General features: G+C 40.0%; 1 protein-coding gene across 1 annotated transcript in view; it reads left to right on the top strand.

Annotated features, from left to right (window-relative positions):
- Positions 1-24,317, top strand: part of METTL16 (methyltransferase 16, N6-methyladenosine) — a 77,718-nt gene that overhangs the window by 42,837 nt on the left and 10,564 nt on the right. Inside the window, exons 7-8 of the mRNA XM_004746832.3 lie at positions 19,032-19,101; positions 20,141-20,230. Of these exons, the coding sequence (XP_004746889.1) occupies positions 19,032-19,101; positions 20,141-20,230 (160 nt within the window). The remainder of the gene's footprint in view (positions 1-19,031; positions 19,102-20,140; positions 20,231-24,317) is intronic.

Raw genomic sequence — 24,317 nt, 5'->3', positions numbered from 1 at the left:
AGGCCCCCCAATAAATTTCTGCTTTAAATTGATTTCTTTAAAGACTTATTAGGGTATGAAGAAGAAAGTGACTTAAGTTACACTGAGCATCAAGAAGAGTTTGAATAATATGGGGCGCCTGAGTGGCTCAGTGGTTTGGGCTGCTGCCTTCGGCTCGGGTCATGATCTCAGGGTCCTGGGATCGAGCCCCGCATCGGGCTCTCTGCTCAGCAGGGAGCCTGCTTCCCTCTCTCTCTGCCTGCCTCTCTGCCTACTTGTGATCTCTGTCAAATAAATAAATAAAATCTTTAAAAAAAAAAAAAGATTTTATTTATTTATTTGTCAGAGAGAGAGGGAGAGAGAGCATGAGCGAGCACAGGCAGACAGAGTGGCAGGCTGAAGCAGAGGGAGAAGTAGGCTCCCTGCCAAGCAGAGAGCCCGATGTGGGACTCGATCCCAGGACGCTGGGATCATGACTTGAGCTGAAGGCAGCTGTTTAACCAAGTGAGCCACCCAGGTGACCCTTCTTTTTTTTTTTTTTTTTTTTTAAGATTTTATTTGTGTGTTTGATAGAGATTTCAAGTAGGCAGGAGAGGTAGGTGGGGTGGAAGGTGGGAAGTATACTCCCTCCTGACCAGAGCCTGATATGGGGCAGTTTCTTTAAACAGTCTTAATTTTCTTTCAACAGTCTTAATTTTCACCAGGAATAGATTCTAGCTCAAGAAACCACTTTCTTTGCTCATCCACAAGAAGCATCTTCTCATCCATTCAGGTTTTATCACGAGATTGTAGCAACTGAGTCACGTCTTCATGTTCTACTTCTAATTCTGGTTCTCTTGCTATTTCCACCACATCTGTGGTTTCTTCCTCCACTAATGTCTTAAATCCCCAAAAGTCATACATGCAGGATGGAATCAGCTTTATTTCTAAACTTTTGTTAATGTTGTTATTTTGACTTCTTCCTGTGAATCCCAGATGTTCTTAATGGAACTAGAATGCTGAATCCTTTCTAGAAGATACTCAGATAGTATACTTTGTCCAAATCCATGAGAAGAATCACTGTCTGTGACGGCTAGAGGGTTATGAAAAGAGTTTCTTTCTTTCTTTTTTTTTTTTTTAAGATTTTATTTATTTATTTGAGAGAGAGACAGTGAGAGAGAGCATGAGCGAGGAGAAGGTCAGAGAGCGAAGCAGACTCCCCATGGAGCTGGGAGCCTGATGCCAGACTCGATCGCAGGACTCCGGGATCATGACCTGAGCCAAAGGCAGTCGTCCAACCAACTGAGCCACCCAGGCGTCCCTGAAAAGAAGAATTTCTTAAATACAAGATTTGAAAGTCAAAATTACTGCTTGACCCATGGGTTGCAGAGTGGATGTTGTGTTAGCAGGCATAAAAACAACATTTATCTCATCATGGTCTCCATCAGGGCTCTTGGGTTATAAGGTGCATTGTCACTGAGTAGCAGTATTTTGGAAGGAATCTTTTTCTGAGCACTAGATCTCAGCTTTAGGCTTAAAATATTCAGTAAACTATGTTGTAAACATTGTGTTATCACCCAGGCTTTGTTCCATTTATGGAGCTCTAGCAGGGTAAATTTAGCATAATTCTTTTTTTTTTTCTTTAAAGATTTTAGTTATTTATTTGATAGAGATCACAAGTAGGCAGAGAGGCAGGCAGAGAAAGAGAGGAGGAAGCAGGCTCCCCGCTGAGCAGAGAGCCTGACTCGGGGCTCAATCCCAGGACCCCGGGATCACGACCCAAGCCGAAGGCAGATGCTTTAATCCACTGAGCCACCCAAGTGCCCCAAATTTAGCATGATTCTTACCGGCCCTATGATTTTTCTGACTATTCGGAACCATGAGCATTGGCTTCCGTTTAAATCACCAGCTGCGTTGGCCCCTAACAAGAGAATCATCCTGTCCTTTGAAGCTCTCTAACTATGAAAGCCCTAGATGACAGCTTGTTTCAATATAAGGTTGTTTCATCTACATGAAAAATCTATTGTTTAATGGAGTCACCTTCATTAGTGATCTGAGCTAGATCTTCAGTAGAACTTGCTGTGGCTTCTGCATCAGCCCTTGCATTTTTATGTTATAAAAATAGCTTCTCTCCTTAAAACTTTGTGAATGAACCTCTGCTACCTTCAGGCTTTTCTTCTACAGCTTCCTCACCTTTCTCAACTTTGAATAGAGTTGAAGAGAAATGGGGCCTAGCTCTGGATTAGCCTTGGTTTAAGAGAATGTTGCAGCTGGTGTTACCATCTATCCAAACCACTAAAACTTTCTCTATATCAGCAGTAAAACCATTTTCCTTTCTTATCATTCATGTGTCCACTGGCGTAGCACTTCTAATTTCCTTCACAAACTTAATTTGTATTCATAAGTTGGCTAACAGTCACAAGAACCCTAAGTTTGGGCCTGTCTTGGCTATTGAGAGACATGAACCTTCCTTTTACTTGAACACTTAGAGGCCATTGTAGGGTTGTTAATTGCTCTAATTTCAATACAGTAGTGTCTCAGGGAATAAGGAAGAGAGGGAAAGAAATGTGGAAACAGCTGGTTGATAGGGCAGTCAGAACACACACAGCAGGGGTGCTTCAGTGGCTGTTCAATATGTTGGGTGTCTGCCTTCAGATTGGGCTACAATATCAGGGTCCTGGAATCAAGCCTGAAATGGGGTTCCCTGCTTAGTAAGGAGCCTGCTCTCCCTTCCCCTCCCCCTGCTTGTGCTCTCTCTTGTTCTCTCTCTCTCTCTCTCTAATAAACAAATAAAATCATAAAATCACACACGTAACATTCATTGATCAAGTTCATCATCTCACATAGGTGATTCATGATACCCAAAATAATTATAACAGTACCATCACAGATCATCATAACAAATACTATACTAATGAAAATGTTTAAAATACTAGGAGAATTACCAAAATGTGACACAGAGACACAAAGTGAGCAACAGCTATTGGAAAAATGGTGTCAGTAGAGTAGCTCATAGCAGGATTGCCGCAAATTTCAGTATGTTTAAAAAAAAAAAAAAAAGATCTGTAAAAAGGCACAATAAAATCAGGTATGCTTATATTTTGAAGCTCTGAATAAGGGACTAAAAAGTATTTTAACCCTACCATCAGTTGCTTATCCCTCTAGATTTTTTTTTATTATTATTACTGAAAAAGTGAAATAACTAAGTAGAATTTGTAACATGGGATAAAATCAGTTAAATTTGTTGGACTGATCTCAGTGATGGCACTTGGGATGCCTTATCTCCCTGTTACAATTCATGGCGCACCTAAGTGACACTCAGCAGCACCTGCAGTATGTTTTTTTTTTTTTTAAACGATTTTATTTATTTATTTATTTGTCAGAGAGAGAGAGAGAGAGAGAGAGAGCGGGAGCATGCAAGCGCGAGCGCACAACAAGGCAGAGTGGCAGGCAGGAATGTTTGTCATCCTGCCGTTCATGTTTTGTGCCTGTGACTTGAGCTTACTTCATAGCATTTTCTTCTCTCTTCACTTATTTATTTTTTACTTACTTGACAGAGAGAGAGAGGGTACAAGTAGGCCGAACAGCAGGCAGAGGGAGAAGAAGAAACAGACTTTCCACCGAGCAGAGAGCCTGATGCAGGGCTCAGTTCCAGGACCCCAGGACCATGACCTGAGCCGAAGGCAGATGCTCAACTGACTGAGCCACCCAGGCACCCCAGCATTTTCTTTTTTAGAGACTCACTCATCAAAGCTTCTAAATAGATCAGCAGATGGGGCGTCCGGGTGGCTCCATGGGTTAAAGCCTCTGCCTTCGGCGTGGGCGGTGATCCTGGGGTCCTGGGATTGAGCCCCGAGTCGGGCTCTCTGCTCAGTGGAGAGCCTGCTTCCTCTTCTCTCTCTCTCTGCCTGTCTCTCTGCCTGCTTGTGATCTCTCTCTGTCAAATAAATAAATAAAATCTTTAAAAAAAAAAAAAGATTAGCAGTCTTGGTCATACTCCTCATGGTCTGAATTCCAGTCTTGTCATTGGTTATTAGGTCTGTAGCTGATGCCCTTTATTACAGTTATTTTATGATTTTTCCAGGAACCAGAGATCTGTATCTGGCAAAGTTCTAACTTAATACAGATTTCACCATTTTTCCTCTTTTTGCTTATTTCTTTCTGATCCCTACTCCTCTATCAGATGGTAAATATTACTTGGGTTTGTATATACTCTACATATTTGGTGATGGGCAATAAATTGAATAATCTGTGCCTTTTGAATGTGATTCTTGGACTTAAATTTTGTTTTCTTATCAGTAAAATGGGATAATAATAGCTACTTCATAATAGTTACCTGACACCTCATAGGGTGGTTATAGAACTAAATGAACACATATTTGATATGATGAATATCAAATAGGGTCATCTCAACTCTTGACTCTCCTAGGAATTCAGTAGATTTACATGCTATGGTCCATGTGTTGAAAGGATGTTAGAAGTACTTTGTTGTTTTAATAAAGAGCTCCCCTTCTCCTCTTGTTTATTTTTTTATTTTTAAGATTATATTTATTTGAGAGAGAGCACTAGCATGGGTTGAGGGAGAAGGGAGAAACAGGCTCCTTGCTGAGCAGGGAACCCACTGCAGGGCTCGATGCCAGGATCCCAAGTTCACGACCTGAGCCAAAGGCAAACACTTAACCAACTGAGCCACCCAGGCATCCCTCCCCTTTTCCTTTTTTAAAGTAGGTGCTAGTAGAGTTATGGGGTACTATAAGTAGTACTTTCAGGGAATAATTATAAATTTTATAACTGAGCTTTTAATCATTTCTTCAGTGGAAAGGCTCCATTTTACTATAAATTTTGACTTGCCTTTATAAAAGGGTAAGCCACTTGATTTTTCTTGTCTATGAGGTTGGGATAATACCTCTTACAGTTGTTCAGAAATGAAGAGAAATTACATAATATTTCTTTCCTTTTTTTAAAAAAAGATTGATTGGTCAGGTTGCCTGGGTGGCTCAGTGGGTTGAGCCTCTGCCTTCAGCTCAGGTCATGATCTCAGGGTCCTGGGATCGAGTTCCACATTGGGCTTTCTGCTCGGCGGAGAGATTGCTTCCCCCTTTCTCTCTGCCTTCCTCTCTGCTAACTTATGATCTCTCTGTGTCGAATAAATTTTAAAAAATCTTTAAAAAAACCCAAAAAGATTGGTTGATTGATTTTAGAGAGTGTGCACAAGTAGTGGGAAGGACGAAGGGAGAGAGACAATCTCTCAAGCAGACTCTCTGCTGAATATGGAGCCTGACATGGGGCTCAGTCTCCCAACCCCAAGATCATGATCTGAGCCGAAACCAAGAGTTGGACACAGTTGACTGAGCCACCCAGAGGCCTTTATAATTTTAATCTCTTAAAATAATCACACTTAAAGAAAATTAGAAAATGGAGAAAACATTGATCTCAGCACATTGACACAACTGTTAGCTTAATTTGGGTGCATTTCCTGCCAGTTTCTGCTTTTTTCATTCATATGGTTGTAATCATGAATACCAGTAGTTTTGTGTTCTGCTTTTGTTTTTAATTTCACTTTTTTAATTCCTTTGTTTCCTTGTGGTTAATGGTATGTGGTAATTTTAAACAGCTTGGCAACAGTCCATAATTAAGTAATTCCTTATTATTGGGCATTATATTCTTTTTTTCATTGTCTCATTTGTTACTAAACTGCCACAGATAAATCTAATGAGTCTATTGTTGTGGATGGCTGTCTTTGACCTCTGGTTTCATCTTTTTTTTAAACTTTTTTTTTTTTAAATTTTTTTTATTTTTTTTTTGACAGACAGAGATCACAAGTAGGCAGAGAGAGAGAGAGAGAGAGGAGGAAGCAGGCTCCCTGCTGAGCAGAGAGCCTGATGCGGGGCTCGATCCCAGGGTCCTGGGATTATGACCTGAGCCGAAGGCAGAGGCTTTAACCCACTGAGCCACCCAGGCGCCCCTGGTTTCATCGTTGATTGGGACCAACCCAGGGTTGCAAATCAATAAAAGTGTTTTTTGGTTGTCATTAGAAAGAAATGCACCCATTGCTCCAGTGAACCAGCTCACTACACAGATAAAGAAGGTAGAAATGTATTGGGGAATAGATAGTATATGAGTCTCTTCTCCAGGTAGAAGAGCTTTTTTCTCAATTTAAACCTAAAAGAGTATTTCTTTCTTTTTCTTTAAAAGATATTTATTTATTTATTTATTTGACAGAGATCATAAGTAGGCAGAGAGGCAGGCCTGGAGAGAGGAGGAAGCAGGCTCCCCGCTGAGCAGAGAGCCTAATGCGGGGCTCGGTCCCAGGACCCAGGATCATGATCTGAACTGAAGGCAGAAGCTTTAACCCACTAAGCCACCCAAGTGCCCCTAAAAGAGTATTTCTTAATTGTGAGGTGCACAGGAGGCAGATGGTGGTTTTGATTGTTTCCTTCCTACTAAAGTAGGATGATGAAGAATAAGTAGCTTGAAGGATAAGGGGCTCCTTTATTTATTTTTTTAAGTAATTAGGTTATGTACTTTTCATCACCTTAATTTAGGTATCATAGTTTAATTCCCTTTCAAGTTTGAAGTGGCAGAGTATCATTGATTGGTGACTGCTCTGAGGTCTTAGGGAGAAAAGGTTGAATCTGGTTGCTCATGTTATCTGTATCAGTTTTTATGGCATATCCACCTATAGTAGGTAGTCACTGGTTAGTTCTGCTTTAAATGGTCAAAAGAGAGTTGTTACCATAAAAAGGGCATGTGTTTTTAGTTCATCAAGCAATTACAAAAAAGAATACCCAGGGGCTCCTGTGTGGCTCAGTTGGTTAAGTGTCTACCTTTGACTCAGGTCATGGTCTCAGCATCCTGGCATCAACCCCACATCAAGCCCTGTGCTGGGCTTCATGCTCGGTCGGGAGTCTGCTTCTCCCTATCCCTCTGCCCATTCCCACGCTCATGCACTTCCTCAAATAAATAAATAAAATGTTTAAAAATTTTTAAATACAAAGGAATGCCAAAGAATGAAAAGTGCTGGCCCCACTACCTTGAAGAATCTTCTTACAGTGTTTCTTGTAAAAATGTGTGAATAATTAAAACTGCTTTTTAAGACAAAGATAGAGGCATGCCATGGTGGCTCAGTCATTCAGCATCTGCTTTTGACTCAAGTCATGGTCCCAGTTCCTGGGATTGAGCCCCATAGGCCCCTTGCTCAGCAGGGAGCCTGCTTCTCCCTTTGCCTGCTGCTCTCCCTGCTTGTGCTCATACTCTCATTCTCTCTTTCTGACAAGTAAATAAAAATATTAAAAGAAAAACATGGAATAAACTATTTTTTTTAGCTGCACAGATTTGTAATTTATGGTAGTTTAAATACTCAATTTTGAGATTGGGTGGACATTAGGGCTGCTCTGCTACATGTCTAGGGGTATTTATTCTGATAAATTGGTAGAGGCAGCAAAATGTTAAGTTCTACAACTAGAGAAGTTTTTGAACTGTGCTCATAGCCACTTAAATTGCAAAGCTCTGCTTTTATTTATTTTTCTATATTACACTTCAGTTTAAAGTTTGGTATTTTAAAATAACCAATCCTGGGGCGTGTGCTTGGCTCAGTTGGTTAAATGTCTGCCTTCAGCTCAGGTCATGATCTCAGGGTCCTAGGATCAGCCCTACATCGGGCTCTTTGCTCAGTGGGGAGCCTGCTTCTCTCTCTGCCCCTCCCCACTGCTCATGCCCACATGCACAAACATGTACGCGCTCTCTCTCTCTCTCTCTCTCAAATAAATACATAGTCTTTTTAAAAACTAAAATAACAGGTCGCCTTGGTGGCTCAGCGGGTTAAATTTGGCTCAGGTCACGATCCCAGGGTACTGGGATTGAGCCCAGCATTGGGCTCTCTGCTCAGCCGGGAGCCTGCGCCCCCCGCCCCCCACCCCCATCTCTCTCTGCCGGCCTCTCTGCCTACTTGTGATCTGTCTGTCAAATAAATAAGTAAAATCTAAAAAAAAATAATAAAATAAAATAAAATAAAATAACCAATCCCCACTAAAAAGAACTAGGCCCTTTGGAGAAATGGGTGATTCCAGTGCTGGATACGGATAAGCTTAAGAGCCTGGAATGTCTTACAAGACCAAAGGATAAGCAAGTGCTCAAAATATGACATCAAAAGGATATAGGGGGCTCCTGGGTGGCTCAGTGGGCTAAAGCCTCTGCCTTCAGCTCAGGTCATGATCTCAGGGTCTTGGGATCGAACCCTGCATCAAGCTCTCTCCTTAGCAGGGAGCCTGCTTTCCCTTCTCTCTCTCTCCCTGCCTGCCTCTCTGCCTACTTGTGATCTTTGTCTATCAAATAAATAAATAATCTTTTAAAAAAAAAAGGATATAGGAGCCAGCTCCAGCCAAATCTGGGACAATATGATTTCATAATAAATAATGGCAATAATGGGTTTTAAGCCTTTAAATAAAATAAGCAAAGAGGAGAGAGGAAAAGTTCTTTGTTACAATAGAATGCTAACTAATACATGTAGAAAAACTAATAAAGTTAGAAAAATCACCATTTTGCCATCATTATTATAATAACTGATTACTAAAAGATTAATAGTGGAAAATTTGAGAAGGACCAGGATGTTAATAGTTTCAGAGTATCTCCCCACAGATGACTTATTATCACAAAGAAATAGGGTAACTTTACAGTAGAGAAGTCTGGAGGATCCCACCTCAAGCAAGTGATCATTTTCTGATCCACAGCACCCAGAAGGACACTGTAGTGCTCTCTTCTTTATGCCCAGCGTGTATTGCTTCAGCGTAACTCTGAGGAAGCTTAAAGACAAACGAACTTGGAGGAGTTTTGTAAAATATTTCTTCAGAAATATAAAGGTCATGGAAGTTAAAAAAAAAAAAAAAGGCTTAGTGAGGAACTGTTCCAGATTGAAGGAGACTAAAGAGATTTGACACATAAATGAAATGCAGGATCTTAGATTGGATCTTGCATCAGGGGAGAAAATTGCCATGAAGGACATTATTGGAGTAATTGGTGAAATTTGAAAATGGACTGTATTCTCGATAATAAATGGTACTCTGTGAGTGTTAAATGTTCTGTGATTTCATAATTGTTTCATAATTGTTCTGTGATTTTGAAGGAGAATGTCGTTGTTTTTAAAATGTACATGCCAAAATACTTAGGGTGAAAGGGACATGCATGAGGTCTGTAGCTAAGTCTCACATGGTTTTAAAAAACACAGTGGGGCACCTGGGTCGCTCACTTGAGCATCTGCCTTCGGCTCAGGTCATGATCCCAGAGCCCTGGGATCGAGAGCCCCATATTGGGCACTCTGCTCCGCAGGGAGTCTGCTTCTCCCTCTCCCCGCACCCCCACCCCCTGCTGCTCTCCTGATTGTGCTCTCTCTATCAAATAAATCTTAAAAAAAAAAAAAAAACTAGAGCAAACAAATGGAGGAAACTGTTGATTGAAGAATCAGGGTGAAGACTATACTGGAATCATTTGTACTAATCTTGTAACTCTTCTGTACACTTGAAATTATTTCAAAATAATTTTTCTTGAAAGCTGCTGTCTCAGAGGAATTAATAAATGCTGTAATGAGTAGAGTGCTACTTTCATCATTAAAATAGTATAATGGGTTCAGAGTCTCCCGGGTAACTAGATCTTCCTTTTGTTCATTTTTTTCCTACTTGCATTTTGATTAGTTGTCACAAGATGTCTGTTGAGAGTTGCTTGGACCTAATGGGTAGGCATTTTTTGGAAGTGAAGTCAACTCAATTTTAATACACCCTGTTACTTCTGCTTTTCCTTTAAGAAATATAAATGCTGCAGAAAAGTTACTAATGAGATTAAATCTTAAAAGACTCACAATGCAGTATTCAGCTTACAACAAGGGTTAAAAGAAACGTGAACTTTCCCAAGTTATTATTAACTACCAAGGACATATTTAACTGTTAGAAAACTTACTTTTATAAATACTTTCTTTCATTTCCTGAGGAAATGTATACTACCTTTCTTTTGTCTCTGTTTTGGGCTATTTCTTGGCTTCTGGTGATTCTGATCTAGTCTGTTCAGGAATGCTGATTTTATTTATTTTATCTTTTTTTATTTTTTAAGATTTATTTATTTATTTATTTATTTGCCAGAGAGAGAGAGAGCGTGCGCACAGGCAGGCAGAGTGACAGCAGAGGCAGAGGGAGAAGCAGGCTCCCCGCCGGGCAAGGAGCCCGATGTGGGACTTGTTCCCAGGACCCTGGGATCATGACCTGAGCCAAAGGCAGCTGCTTAACCAACTGAGCCACCCAGGCGTCCCAGGAATGCTGATTTTAAAGGAGAGGTGTTAACGTATTGTATACTGTTACTGTGTGAACACTAATTGCTCTTAATTTCTTCTTTCTTCCTTGTTCCTAATATGCCAAAGGCTTTGAATTCCTGGTTAATGATTTCTCTGTTAATATACTCTGGTCTTAAAGGGAGCGTATTGTTTTTGTATCAGGCATTTTATTTTTTTTTTTATTTTATTTTATTTTTTTAAAGATTTTATTTGTTTATTTGACAGAGAGAAATCACAAGTAGATGGAGAGGCAGGCAGAGAGAGAGAGAGGGAAGCAGGCTCTCTGCTGAGCAGACAGCCCGATGCGGGACTCGATCCCAGGACTCTGAGATCATGACCTGAGCTGAAGGCAGCGGCTTAACCCACTGAGCCACCCAGGCGCCCTGTATCAGGCATTTTAAAACTACCAAATGAAATTGATTATGCTCAAAGTAAAATTACCCAGGGTTGTTTAAAGTAGTTTAGATAAAACAGTTATTTGTGACTAAACAAAAATGGGGCAGTCACCTGCTTGAATCCACAAACAAAGAAAACAAAATATTGGTTAGTGCAAACTATTTCTGTAGCAATATACTAGTATTTCTCATACTTGTATAAACAATGAGATTTTTATTTATATTACTTAATGTATTAAGTTGGAACCATATGAAACTGCCAGTGTATTTACAGTACAAAGCCAGACACAAAAATATTCTGTTTGAGTGCATTTATATAAGTCTGGAACAGGCAAAACTATTAAGATAGAATGACCAGTGGTCACTAGAGGCTGGGGTAGGGGGAGGAAAGAATGCTGCAGGGCACTGGGAAAATTTATAGGGTGTTGTAAATGTTTTCTATCTTGATTGTGGAAGTGGTAATGTACACATTTGTCAAAACTCATTGAATTATATACTTAAAATTAGAGAATTTTACTACATATGCTATATCTTGATAAAACTGGTATAAATACAAAAATTCATGTTTCTTATATCTTTGCTGTCATTCATTTATACATATATATTTATAAGCATACATAATCAAATACATTGTTGGTATTGTTATCTTTAACAAACAGTTACCTATTAATTAAGAATTTTTAAAGTTTTGAAAAATAATGAAAAAAAAAAGTGTTTTGGGAGTTCTGGGTGGCCCAGCCAGTTTAGTGTCTGCCTTAGCTCAGGTCATGATCCTGAGATTCTGGGATCAAGCCCCACTCAGCAGAGAGTCTGCTTCTACCCCTGCCCCTCTCCCTCATGCTCATGTGTGCTCGCTCTCTTGCTCTCTCAAGTAAGTAAATAACTTAAGTAAATAGATTTTTAAAATATTTTTTTGAAAAAATAAAGTTTATATTTTATTTTTTTTATGTTCACTTATTTCTTCTCCCTTGTTCTTCATTTTTTTAAATTAACATATAATGTATTATTTGTTTTAGGGGTACAGATCTTTGATTCATCAGTCTTACACATTTCACAGCACTCACCATAGCACATAACCTCCCTACTGTCACCCAGCCACCCCATCCCTCTGCCCCCCACTCCATTCCAACGATCTTCAGTTTGTTTCCTGAGATTGAGAGTCTCTTACGGTTTGTCTCCCTCTATGGGTTCGTCTTGTTTTGTTTTTTCCTCCCTTCCCCTACGATCCTTTGTCTTGTTTCTTAAATTTCCTCATATCAGTGAGATCATATAATTATCTTTCTCTGGTTGACTTTTTTCTTTCTTTTTTTTTTTTTTAAGATTTTATTTATTTATTTATTTGACAGAGAGAGATCACAAACAGATGGAGAGGCAGGCAGAGAGGGAAATAGAGGGAAGCAGGGTCCCTGCTGAGCAGAGAGCCCGATGCGGGACTCGATCCCAGGACCCTGAGATCATGACCTGAGCCGAAGGCAGCGGCTTAATCCACTGAGCCACCCAGGCGCCCCTGATTGACTTATTTCACTTAACATAATACCCTCTAGTTCCGTCCATGTTGTTGGAAATGGCAAGATTTCGTTTTTCTTTTCTTTCTTTTCTTTTTTCTTTCTTTTTTTGGTAAACGTCTAAGTTTCTGACCCGATACCACTTTCCTTCTTGTAAGGTCTTGTAAATATCAAGAGAAGTTCTCTAGAGAAGGAACTGGCAGCAAATTACTTCAATTTCTGTTTGAGGAAGTCTTATTTTGCCTTTGCTTTTGAAGATCAGTTTTGCAGGGTATAGAATTCTAGGTTGGTTGGATTTTTTTCCTCTTAACATATTAAACATTTCACTGCACTCTATTCTTTTTTTTTTTTTAAGATTATTTATTTATTTATTATTTGACAAGCAGAGATTACTAGTAGGCAGAGAGGCAGGCAGAGAGAGAGGAGGAAGCAGGCTCTCTGCTAAGCAGAGAGCCCAATGCAGGGCTCGATCTCAGGACCCTGGGATCATGACCGGAGCTGAAGACAGAGGCTTTAACCCACTGAGCCACCCAGGCTCCCCACTGCACTCTATTCTTGCTTGCATTTTTTTTTTAAAAGATTTTATTTATTTGTCAGAGAGAATGAACAAGCAGGGGGAGCAGCAGGCAGCGGAAGAAGCAGACTCCCCACTGAACAAGGAGCCGATGTGGGACTTCATCTCGGGAGCCTGGGATCATGATATGAGCCAAAGGCAGATGCTTAACTGATTGAGCCACCCTGGAGCCCCATGGTTTCTTAAGAGAAATTTGATATAATTCTTTCCTTTGTTCCTCTATAAATAATGTAGCTTTCCCCCTCTGGCTCCTTCAGGATTGTTTATGTTTGATTTTTCCATATTTTGAAAATCATGTGCCTTAGGTATAATTTTTTTTTGGCATTTTGCCTTCTCAGTGATCTCTTAGTTTCCTGAATTTGTGATTTGGTATCTGACATTAATTTGAGGGAAATTCTCAGTCATTATTGTTTCAAATATTTTTTCTGTGCCTTTCTTTTCCTTTTGGTATTCCAATCACACATATTTTACACATTTTGTAGTTGTCCCACAGTTCCTGGATATTCTGTTACGGTTTTTTTGTTGCTGTTTTTTATTTTCCTATGCCTTTTTTCTTTGCATTTCACTTTTGGCAGTTTCTATTGAGATAATCCTCAGTCTCAGAGATTCTTTGTTCAGCTGTGTCCAGTCTCCTGAATGAGCCCGTCAAAGGCAGTATTTCTTTCTGTTACAGTGTTTTTGACCTCTAGCATTTCTTTTTGGTTCTTTTTAGAATTTCCATCTCTCTGCTTAAATTGCCCATCTGCTTTTGCATGCTTTCTGATTTATCCATTAGAGCCCTTTAGCATGTTTAAAAAAAAAAAAAAGATTTTATTTATTTGTCCGAGAGGGAGCTCACACACAAGCAGGGCGATGTGACAGGCAGAGGGAGAAGCAGGTTCCCTGCTGAGCAACGAGCCTGATGTAGGACTTGAATCCAGGACCCTGGGACTAAGGCAGACACTTAACCAACTGAACAACTCCTGTGTCCCAGGCCTAAGCATCTTAATCATAATTGTTTTAAATTCCTAGTCTGATTACTCCAGCATTCTTGCCATATATGGTTCTGATGCTAGCTCTGTGTCTTCAGAGTGTTTTTTGCCTTTGAGTATGTTTTGTAATTTTTTTCTTAATAGAAGGACATAATATACTGGGTAAAAGAACTGCTATAAATATAAATAGGCCTTTGTAATCTGGTGGTGATGTGTGGGGAGAGGGAAACATGTCCTCTGAGTAGGTCTTGGTCTTTTAGTGAGCCTGTGCCTCTGGATTGTGAACTCCACACATACCTCCTTCCCCCTCCTTTGTTGGGACAGGATTGCTAGAGTGGGCTCGAGTTGAATGATGCCATTCTTCTAGGTCAGTTAGGTTCTCATAATACCCCAAGAGGCTAGGATCTGGTTAAGTAGTTTCTGTTGAGGTCAGGCCTTGTTAAGAACAGGATGCTCTAACCTATTTCAGAATTACCCCTTTTTCCCTTTGCGTGCTGGAAGCACAGAGATTTCTTTTCTCCCATATTCATTGTGAGAACCTGGTCAAGCTCCTGGAGGTACTAGTCACAGAAGTGTGGGGTCCTAATGATGGGGTCTTCCTCGGGTTTTTATTCTTCCGACTTGTCAGTGCTGAATCTCCAGCAATTTGTCAGTTAGAATTCGGGTTTCCCTAGCTTAGCAGTGATTCCCAGGGTGGTTTTGCTTTTAGATTTCTGCTCTAGGGAGTTGTGGTTCTTTGTATTCACTTGTTGGTCTCTCTAATTTTAGAGGCAGTTCTTTCCCCTTTGAGTTGCTTCTGTGAATGATCTAGGAAGAGTTACTAGCTTTTCAGATGGCTAGGCTTTTTACTTAAAGTGTATAGTGACTTCCAACTTCTTATATGTTGGACTAGAAACTAGAAGTCTCCCTATATATCTCTTTCTATGTGTTTATTAAGGAGTTCCTTATATATGCTGGATACAAGCCCTTTATCAGATGTGTTTTGCAAGTATTTCTTCCCAGTGTGGTTTGCCTTTTTATTTTTATAACAGTGTCTTTTGAAAGTAAGCTTTGGGTACCTTGGTTTAAAATCAGCTGTTCGGGATGCATGGGTGGCTCAGTTGGTTAAGCGGCTGCTCAGGTCATGATCCCAGCATTCTGGGATCGAGTCCCACAACGGGCTCCTTGCTCAGCAGGGAGCCTGCTTCTCTCTCTGCCTCTGCCTGCATTTCTGCCTGCCTGTTCTCTCTCTCTCTCTCTCTCTCTGACAAATAAATAAATAAATAATCTTAATTTAAAAAATAAAATTAAAAAAATCAGCTGATCATATAAGTGAGTATTTCTGGACTACATTCCATTCTCTTGATCTGTATGTCTATATTTATGTCATTACCATACTGTCTTGATATCAGAGCTTTATAGTAAATCTTGAATTCAGTAGTGTAGGTCCTCTGATTTTGTTGTTCTTTTTCAAAAAGTTATTTTGGCCTGGGTGGCTCATTTGATTAAGCAGCTTTCTTTGGCTCAGGTCATGATCTTAGGGTACTGGGATCAAGCCCCGCATCAGGCTCCCTGCTCAGCAAAATCTGCTTCTCCCTCACCCTCTGTCTGCTGCTCTGCCTACTTCTGCTCGCTTGCTTGCTCTCTTTCTCTCTCTCTATCAAATAAAGAAATAAAATCAAAAGAAAAAAAAAAGAAAAAATTGTTTTGGCAATTTGAAATCTTTTATTTTTGTATAACTTTTAGAATTGGTTTCTATGAAAAAGCCTACTGGGATTTTGGTTGGGACTTTATTGATTTTATAGATCAAATTGGAAAGAACTGATTGCTTAACAACATTAAATCTTACATCCCAACATGGTGTAGCTCTTCATTTATTTGGATCTTAGAATTCTTTCAGCAGTGTTTGATGGTTTTATTGCACATATTATGTTAATTTTATTCCTAAGTATTTCATATATTTTGAAGCTATTGTAAATTGAATTTTTAAATTTTAATTTCTAGTTTACAGAAATACAGTTGATTTTATATTGAGCTTTTATTCTGTGACCTTTCTGAATTTATTTATTCTAGTAGCTTTTCCCTAGATTTCAAAGAATTTTCTACATAGATGATCATGTCTTCTGTTTAGAGACTGTTTTCTTTCTTGTCAGTCCATATGCATTTTGTCACTTCATTGTATCAACTAGAATCTCTAGTATAATTTTGAATAGAAGTGGAGGGTGGACATCATTCCTGGTGTCATCATACTTTTAAACATTTTATGTAAGATTTAAATGTTTAAGGAAACTATGATTCTCTTGTTACTTTTTTTAGTTGATTATTATTATATCCCTTTTCTGAAATACCACTTAATGTGTGTTGCTTTATAGTGTCCCACAGGTCACATGGGCTGTGGTTCCCCCCCGCCAATCATCTTTTCCTGCAGTGTGCTTTATTTTATATAGTTTCTTTTTTTTTTTTTTTATTTTATTTTTATTTATTTGACAGACAGAGATCACAAGTAGGCAGAGAGGCAGGCAGAGAGAGGAAGGGAAGCAGGCTCCCTGCTGAGCAGAGAGCCTGATGTAGGACTCGATCCCAAGACCCTGAGATCATGGCCTGAGCCAAAGGCAGTGGCTTAACCCACTGAGCCACCCAGGTGCCCCCTATTTTGTATAGTTTCTGTTGCTTTTTTTTTTTTTCTTAATAGTTTCAGGTCTTTTCTTTTGCAGAGTCTAATATGTTGTTAATCCTATCCAGTGAATTTTTCATTTTAGGTACCATAACTTTCATGTCTAGAAGTTCCATTTGGTTGGTTTTTATATCTTCCCTCATGCTCCTCACCATGTCTCTGTTTTGTTATGGAACATATTTCTAAGAGTTGTTTTAATGTCCATCATCTGTTCATTTCATCCATCTCTTATTTCTTGATCTGTTTCTAATGATTGATTTTTTTTATTCTGGTTGCAGGTCATTATCCTGCCTCTTTTACAAACATTTGGTCATTTTTTATTGGATGCTAGACATTGCAAATCTTATATTTTGGGGTATTGTATATCATTGTGTTCCTTTAAAGAATGTCAGATTTTGATGCTTACTTAAGTTACTGGTGATCTTTGATCCTTTTGAGTTTTACTTTTAAGCTTCGTTAGGGTAAATATAGAATAGCCTCTAGACTCATTCTAGGACTCCACTAGATAGATGCCCCTTTTATTAACAAGCGCTTTCTGCTCTGGCCAGTAGAATTGCAGAGTAGTCTGGTTATGTCTGGACTCCAGTTGTTCAGCTTACTATTTTCTGGGAAGTTTTTTTTTTTAAGATGTATTTATTTATTTTAGAGATGGAGCAGGGAGAGGGAGAGAGAATCCTTAGGCAGACTCCCTGTTGAGTGTGGAGTCCATATCAGGGCTTGGTTCCAGGACCCTGACATGACAAGAGCAGAAATCTAGAGTTGGACACTTAACCGACTAAGACAATCAGGCGCTCCTCTGAGAATTCTTTCCCTCGTCTGAAGTTCCACTTCACAGGTGCAAATCCTTATTCTGCAGAATATTCCAAGGAGGGGCAGTGGGTGGCTCCATAGGTTAAGCGTCTGTCTTCCGCTCAGGTCATGATCCCAGGGTTCTGGGATTGAGCCCGGCATCCAGGTCCCTGCTCCTCAGGAGGCCTGCTTCTCACTCTATCCCACTGCTTGTGTTCCCTCTCTTGCTATGTCTCTCTCTGTCGAATAAATAAAATCTTAAAAAAAGAAAAATTCCAGGAAATTTTTCTGCAGGTGCCCAGAATTCTCTCTCTGTGCAAGTCCTTCCTCTCTTATGTTTTGCTCTTCAAATCCTTTCTGCCTGGGCCTTTGAAATCCAGTCTGTCGCTCACCAGTTCAAGATTATTTGGCTCTGTTTGAGATTCCTTTCGGGGCATTGCCCCTTAGAAATTTCCTTCAGGCAGTATGCTCTGACAGTTATGGGACTCACCTGGTTTCTCTCCCAGAGGTTACAGGTCTTCCCTGCAATTGTCCAGTGTGTGTAAAACAATTGCTATATATATTTGGTAAGTTTCCTAGTTAATTATGATAGAAAACATAGTAGTTAATCTTTCACAGACTAAATTCTATGTTTGTTTTTTAAAGATTTTTTATTTATTTGACAGAGACATAGTGAGAGAGGGAACATAAGCAGGGGGAGCGGGAGAAGGAGAAGGAGGCCTCCCCCCGAACAAGGAGCCAGATGCCAGGCTTGATCCCAGGATACTGGGATCATGATCCGAGCTGAAGGCAGCTACTCAATGCCTGAGCCACCCAGGCAGCCCTAAATTCTATATCTTTTTGACTAGACACTCCCTTTAACTAGTTCACTTCCATCTTTTACCTTTTAACTAGTTCATTCCCATCTTCTCCCCATTCCCACTTCTAGATTTATGTTTACTAATAAAAGAAATTGATTTCATATTCCTTTGAAATAATATATATCCTTAAATCCTTTGCAAGTGAGGTCATCTCAAAAGTATTAGGTCCATGTCAGATTTTATAATTTTGTTTTTTAAAGATTTTATTTATTTATTTTATTTATTTATTTGACAGAGATCACAAGTAGGCAGAGAGGCAGGCAGAGGGAGAGGAGGAAGCAGGCTCCCTGCTGAGCAGAAAGCCCGACGTGGGGCTTGATCCCAGGACCCTGGGATCATGACCCAAGCCGAAAGCAGGTGCCCCTGGATTTTATAATTTTTATTAAGATGGTATAGGGGATTGTTTATACTTCTTTTAGTTGAGGTATAATTTGACATACAACATTGTAGTACTTTTAGGTATACATGTTTTTACTGCTATTTATTAAATAATTTCTGTCCTAGAGCTAAAAGGCCTTTATTCTGACTGTCACAGCAGAGAGCTCTCTCTTTTTCACTCTCTTTCCAAACATGTACAGTCCTGAATCCTTGGAGAGGCTTAGTGGGTTTTTGTTTTTTTAAGTTGCTTTGGGTTTGTTTTCCCTTTTTTAATTTTTACTTTTTTACGATTTTTATTTATGTGAGAGAAAACACAAGCAGCGGGGAGGGCAGAGGGAGAAGCAAACTCCCCACTGAGCAGGGAGCCCTCCTAATACATGGGACTTGATCCCAGGATCCCAGGATCATGACATGACCTGAGCTAAAGGCAAATGCTTAACTGACTGAGCCACCCAGGTGCCTTTGTTTTCCTTTGCTAGGTTTGCTCTTTGTCTAAATATAATTTTTGTTATTGTTACTTATAACTTAACTCAAAATTTTTTGCTCTTCTCATTTTGTTAGTGTAAAAAATGCTTAATTAAAAAATGTAACCACATAAACGATGTTTTACTTCTCTGATTTTTTTCTTCCTAGGTGGTATAGCTGTATGCTGGGGAAGAAATGCAGCCTGGCTCCTCTGAAGGAAGAACTTCGAATACAAGGGGTCAGTCTTTGTCGTTATTATTCCGGGTTATATCTACTTTTGATGGTAATTACAGTATGGGAATTTCCTTTATACCTTAAAACCCTAAATGTGTTTTTTGGTTTTCTTATTTTTTACTTTTGTAAAAGAGGTTTTTTATAAATTATTTTTAAAAGGTCTGCTTGACAATCATAACAGAGAAAAGATGGGGGAAAACAGAATGAGTACAATATCAGAGATGTATTAGAAATCAAAAAACCTGGTTCTACCTCCCACTCTTCTACATCTGACTCTTTTATGATTGCAGAAACTGAAGGTTACATAAGTTAAAGGGGCTTGTTCTAGGTTACATACCTAGTAACTAGAATTAGAATGATAATCATTCAAGTGTGCTGCTCTTTATGGTGCAGTCCACGTGAATTCAGCCCCTTGCTTCTCTTTTGAAAAGCAGGTGGCAAATTAATATTGCCCCCTGACACCTCTCCCAGTTTATATTGTTGGGGCACAGGTAAGCTTGAGCCAGGTGACTTCAGAAAAGGGGATCAAATGTGTGGTCAGTGATAGAAACCAAGTTTCTGATTTCTGGTTTCTTTCAGACATTTTCCCTGTCACACTTTTTCTTTGTTAAAATTCTAACAGCCACAAAGTAGTTTTATTTTCACCCTAAAATTTGATAGATAAAAGATCGACTACACAGCTTTATCTAGCTAAGCTTTGGTGGCTCTTTTTCCAAAAAGAAAAGAAAAGGGAAAAAAAAAAACACTTGAACCATTTACCAGTGGTTCTTTGAAGAGCTATGTTATTTTGGATGTTTTAAATATTTGGACCTTCAAACCAGAACTCTAAATTCTAATATTTTGGGAGAGGATAAAAACCCACATCTTTGTTGAAAGATAATTTATTAATTGATTATTAGACAGCTATGCATAACTGTTTTGGGATAGTAGTGTTATGTTAACTGATAAAAAGGAAAACAAAGAAATAATTAGCATGAGGCAGCAATGCAGAACATTGCTAGAATTACTTCAGTTTAATGAGATGCCATGTTTGTTGGTTTCAGGTTCCTAAAGTCACCTACACCGAATTCTGTCAAGGTCGGACAATGAGATGGGCTTTAGCTTGGAGTTTTTATGATGATGTTACAGTACCAGTAAGTAGAGATTTTGCTTTAGCTTCTCGGAATGGCAGCACACGGTGGGCTATAGTAGGTCAGAAATGAACTAAATCTGTACTGCCTCGGTTTCCCTGAAGTCTTCGGAATGGGAAGTGGTTGTGAAACAAGACACAGTCCTAGAAGGCTGACTGTGGTGACCATGGAGCCTTTCTTTGGGTTTGTACAACACAGTGATTCTTTCTCAGCAGACATAAGTGAATTAGAAAACATGTCTTTAAGGAATTAAAAATTCTGGTAATATAACCTATAGAAACACCTTGTGGGTATAATTATTCTGTTGGATATTCCTTAAGAATTAAAATTGAAATCTGTTTATTTTCCTTTACTATTGATGCTTTCGTAGAGTAGCTATCTTTGGGGTTATTGGTGAATACAGAAATTGCTATTTGGGGTTGTAGGCTTTTGATGCGTAGCACTTAGGGATCATTCTAGTAAAAGGTTCTGTGTTAGCTTTAAAATTACCACTAGAATATTGGTGAGTTTTGAAGCTGGGTGGTAGGTCACTTTTCTAGTCTCTCTGTTTTGCATATGCTTAAGCTTGAACATTATTGGGAATAGAATGTTTTTGTTTTTTTTTTATTTATTTATTTGACTGAGAGAGAGAGAGATATCAAGATCACAAGTAGGCAGAGAGGCAGGCGGGGTGTGGGGGGAAGCAGGCTCCCTGTTGAGCAGAGAGCCCAATGTGGGGCTCGATCCCAGGATCCTGAGATCATGACCTGAGCTGAAGGCAGAGGCTTAACCCACTGAGCCACCCAGGTGTTCCGGTGCCCTGAATATTTTTGTTTTTAAAGATTTTATTTATTTTGAGAGGGAGAAAGAGAGGGAGCACAAATAGGAGGGGAGGGGCAGACAGAGAGGGAGAAGCAGACTCCCTGCTGAGCAGGGAGCTCGATGTGGGGCTCTATCCCAGGGTCCTGGACTCATGACAGGAGCCAAAGGCAGAGACGCTTAACTACTCAGCCACCCAGGCGTCCCTGGAATAGATTGTTGTAAACAAATAATTTGTTCCACAAACTTCTCTTTGTCCTCTGTGTTATCATATGTAAAGGAAAAATACTTCTGAACTGGTTAGACTGAATAATTTTACTGGCCTGTACTAAGAGGTGGTAATAGAATAGCATCTGTTTGTTCCCATAGTTCATTCACAGAATGATGGACCTTGTTGCCTGGAGCCTCCCATCTTAAGTTTATGCAAAGATTGCTCAGTACTCTCCTTCTTCCCATAGTATTTATGGAGACCTGGTGCCTGGTACCTGGTCCCTCAGGTTTCTGATCCCCTGTCTGTACAGTATGCTTGTTCTGGGTGCTCAACTCCCAAAGGCTTCGATGCACTTGGTCTTTCAAGGCATCCTAAATGTTGCAGTGTCTGTGAGCCTCTAACCCTTCCTTCACTGCAGAGGAATAGGGACATGTGCAGAACTACAAGGAGACAATTTGCAGGTATTTCTGAATACGTGGGCTCACATTTAAAACAGCCTGTCCTTTCTGGATTCTGCTATTAAGTGTGCTGCTGGTTGAAATAAGTCTCCCAGGGGCACCTGGGTGGCTCAGGTCATAATCCCAGAGTCCTGGGATCAAGCTCTGCATCACATTCCTTGCTCATCAGGGAGTCTGCTTCTCCCTCTGCCTGCCGCTGCTCCAGCTTGTGCTCGCTCACTTGCTCTCTGACAGATAAATAAAATCGTTTAAAAGGGAGAGAGAGAGAGAGAGAAATCTCCCAGTCAAGTTTGAATGACCTATCGTGGAAGTCTAGACCCACCTCTGAGCAATGCAGTAGGGAAACTAGAGATTAGTGTTTGAAATATTTACTGTTTAAAAAGATGGTTCTAATTTTTTTTAATCTCTCTATAGGATTATCCTTTCTGTCATTTTCTAGAATATTGGGGCTTTCACACCAAATTGTTAAAATCAGTAGTAATGCTTTAGGTTATCCCTGTGTAAACACTGGGTCATCCCTGTGCAGATACTAGCAGCTGCAGGAAAGTGAAACTGTGCCTGTTCCCACATTTGTTGGCACTGCAGGTAGAAGAGCTTATAATGGGCTCTGGCACTTTTCCATGTCATCTCAGGGTCCAGAGTCACCTTTGCCCTCTTGGATTAGTAGCTGTTTCAGATCAAAATATCAAAAGGCACTATGTTTCTGTGTTAGCAGAATCAGTTTATTTTGAAAATGAACCTTCTCCCTCCTTGTCTTTTAGGTCATCCTTGAGCCCTATTCGTAGTTTCAGCCATCAAAGAATGCCTCTTGCAAAGGTTTCTGCCATGTCAGAGTACTGCCTCCCCACTGCTGCCATCAACCCAAAACTGTTAATAATATGTTCCCAAGTGTTCCATTGGGTGCACTCAAACTGCTACAGGGAAAATGGCAATTTCTGATTTGCAGTAACCCAGCAACAGTTTCTTAGCACTGGTTCCCTTGATCAGCAGCTGCTTTCCCAGGTGTAGTCCCAGGGCGCTCCTGAGGTTTTCAGTGGGCTGTCCTTTTGGTTCTCCTTCCTTTCACCTGGACCACTCCCCACCTCTTGCTTTTTTAAATGCTCACCTGACTTCCCCCCAGCCCTTGCTCCCTTTAGGGATGGAGAGATAAGAGGATGCTGCTTTCAGTGGGAGGAAGCCAAGGACTAGAGCTAGTAAAGTAGAAATATTGACCTACTTCCCCACCCCACCCCCACTCCTGCCTTTTTAGGGTAAATGTGCAAGTTACTATGGCAACTTCTGTTTTCACTTATCTCAAGCCCACTGACTTTGTTCTGTTAGTGCTGAATGCTAAAAAAAATTCTGATTCAGGTGCCTACAGTAAGTCCATTGCTTATGTCTCGATTTATTTTAGCAACAAAAAGATGAGTCCTAGTGTTGGTAGAATTTTTGTACAATCAATCCTGACTGATGATGAGTATAAGGAAGTGTATTGTGAGGACTGCTCTTTACAAATTTAACATGCCACTGAGAATGCCTCTTTGTCCCTGCTTCTCTGATTGCTCAACGTGTTATTTTACCTTTGCTTTGCTTTCAGAAGTTTAACACTTGTCAAACTAAGAGGGAAAAATAGTGTGGCCCCAGTAAGTTGTGCACTCTTGGTATGAGCATTGCCCTGGAACTCTGGTTTTAAAAAAATTATCCCCCTGTGTTCAAGACATTTCTTTTAAGCCTGGAGACTTTCCTGTCTAGGGAGTAAAATTAGAGGGCTTTTGGAAATCAGATGGAGGGAAGGGGTCATATTAATCAGGTAACCTTGTTAGTGTCAGAGCTAGGGTCTCCTGGCAATATTTTTCTTACTACTGCATAGGTATTCACACTGGTTCTAGAAAGATTAGGGATTCTGTATCGGGTGCCACAGGGGGTTGGCAGCTGGGGGCAGATGTCAGGTTGGTAATTCAGGCCTTTCCCTCCTTTTAATCAGAGCTGATCTGCTTGCATTGATATTATGTATTGAAAGGATTCTGTTGTTAAATGGTTTGAAAACCAGTATCATACCAGGCTATACCATAGGCTGTAAAACAGAAACAATGTATCTTTTTTTTAAAAAAAGATTTTATTTATTTATTTGACTGAGAGAAAGAGATCACAAGTAGTCAGAGAGGCAGGCAGAGAGAGAAGGGGGAAGCAGGCTCCCCGCTGAGCAGAGCGCCCCATGCCCAGAACTCTGAGATCATGACCTGAGCCAAAGTCAGAGGCTTAACCCAACTGAGTACACCCTAGGTGCAGTGTATCTTATTAAGGATGACCTTCATTGTGATAATACCAAAGAAAGAAGACACCATTTTCTGTCCTTAACATTGACAAGTTTTATGGGTGGGAAACACACACAAGCATTGCTCCGAAATTACATCTTAGCAAATGCTGAAATGAATGGTTGGGAGTTAGGGAGTTCCCAAAACAAAAGCAGTTCTGGCTGGCCTAGTTAGAGCTGACTTCATGGAGGAGTTGTCAATATCTGACGGGTGCTCAGTAAGTTTTCTTCGAATGCCAAAGGAAATGGTGTAGGATTTGTATTAAGGTGCAGCATTGTGAACAGGACATTAATAGAGCTAATAGAATTGAAGCCCGGTGGGTAGTCTTT

The sequence above is a fragment of the Mustela putorius genome, unplaced genomic scaffold (assembly GCF_011764305.1).
Source record: "Mustela putorius furo isolate JIRA1106 unplaced genomic scaffold, ASM1176430v1.1 tig00003962_pilon_pilon_pilon, whole genome shotgun sequence".
Taxonomy (NCBI): domain Eukaryota; kingdom Metazoa; phylum Chordata; class Mammalia; order Carnivora; family Mustelidae; genus Mustela; species Mustela putorius.
This window is presented reverse-complemented; position numbering and strand designations above follow the sequence as displayed.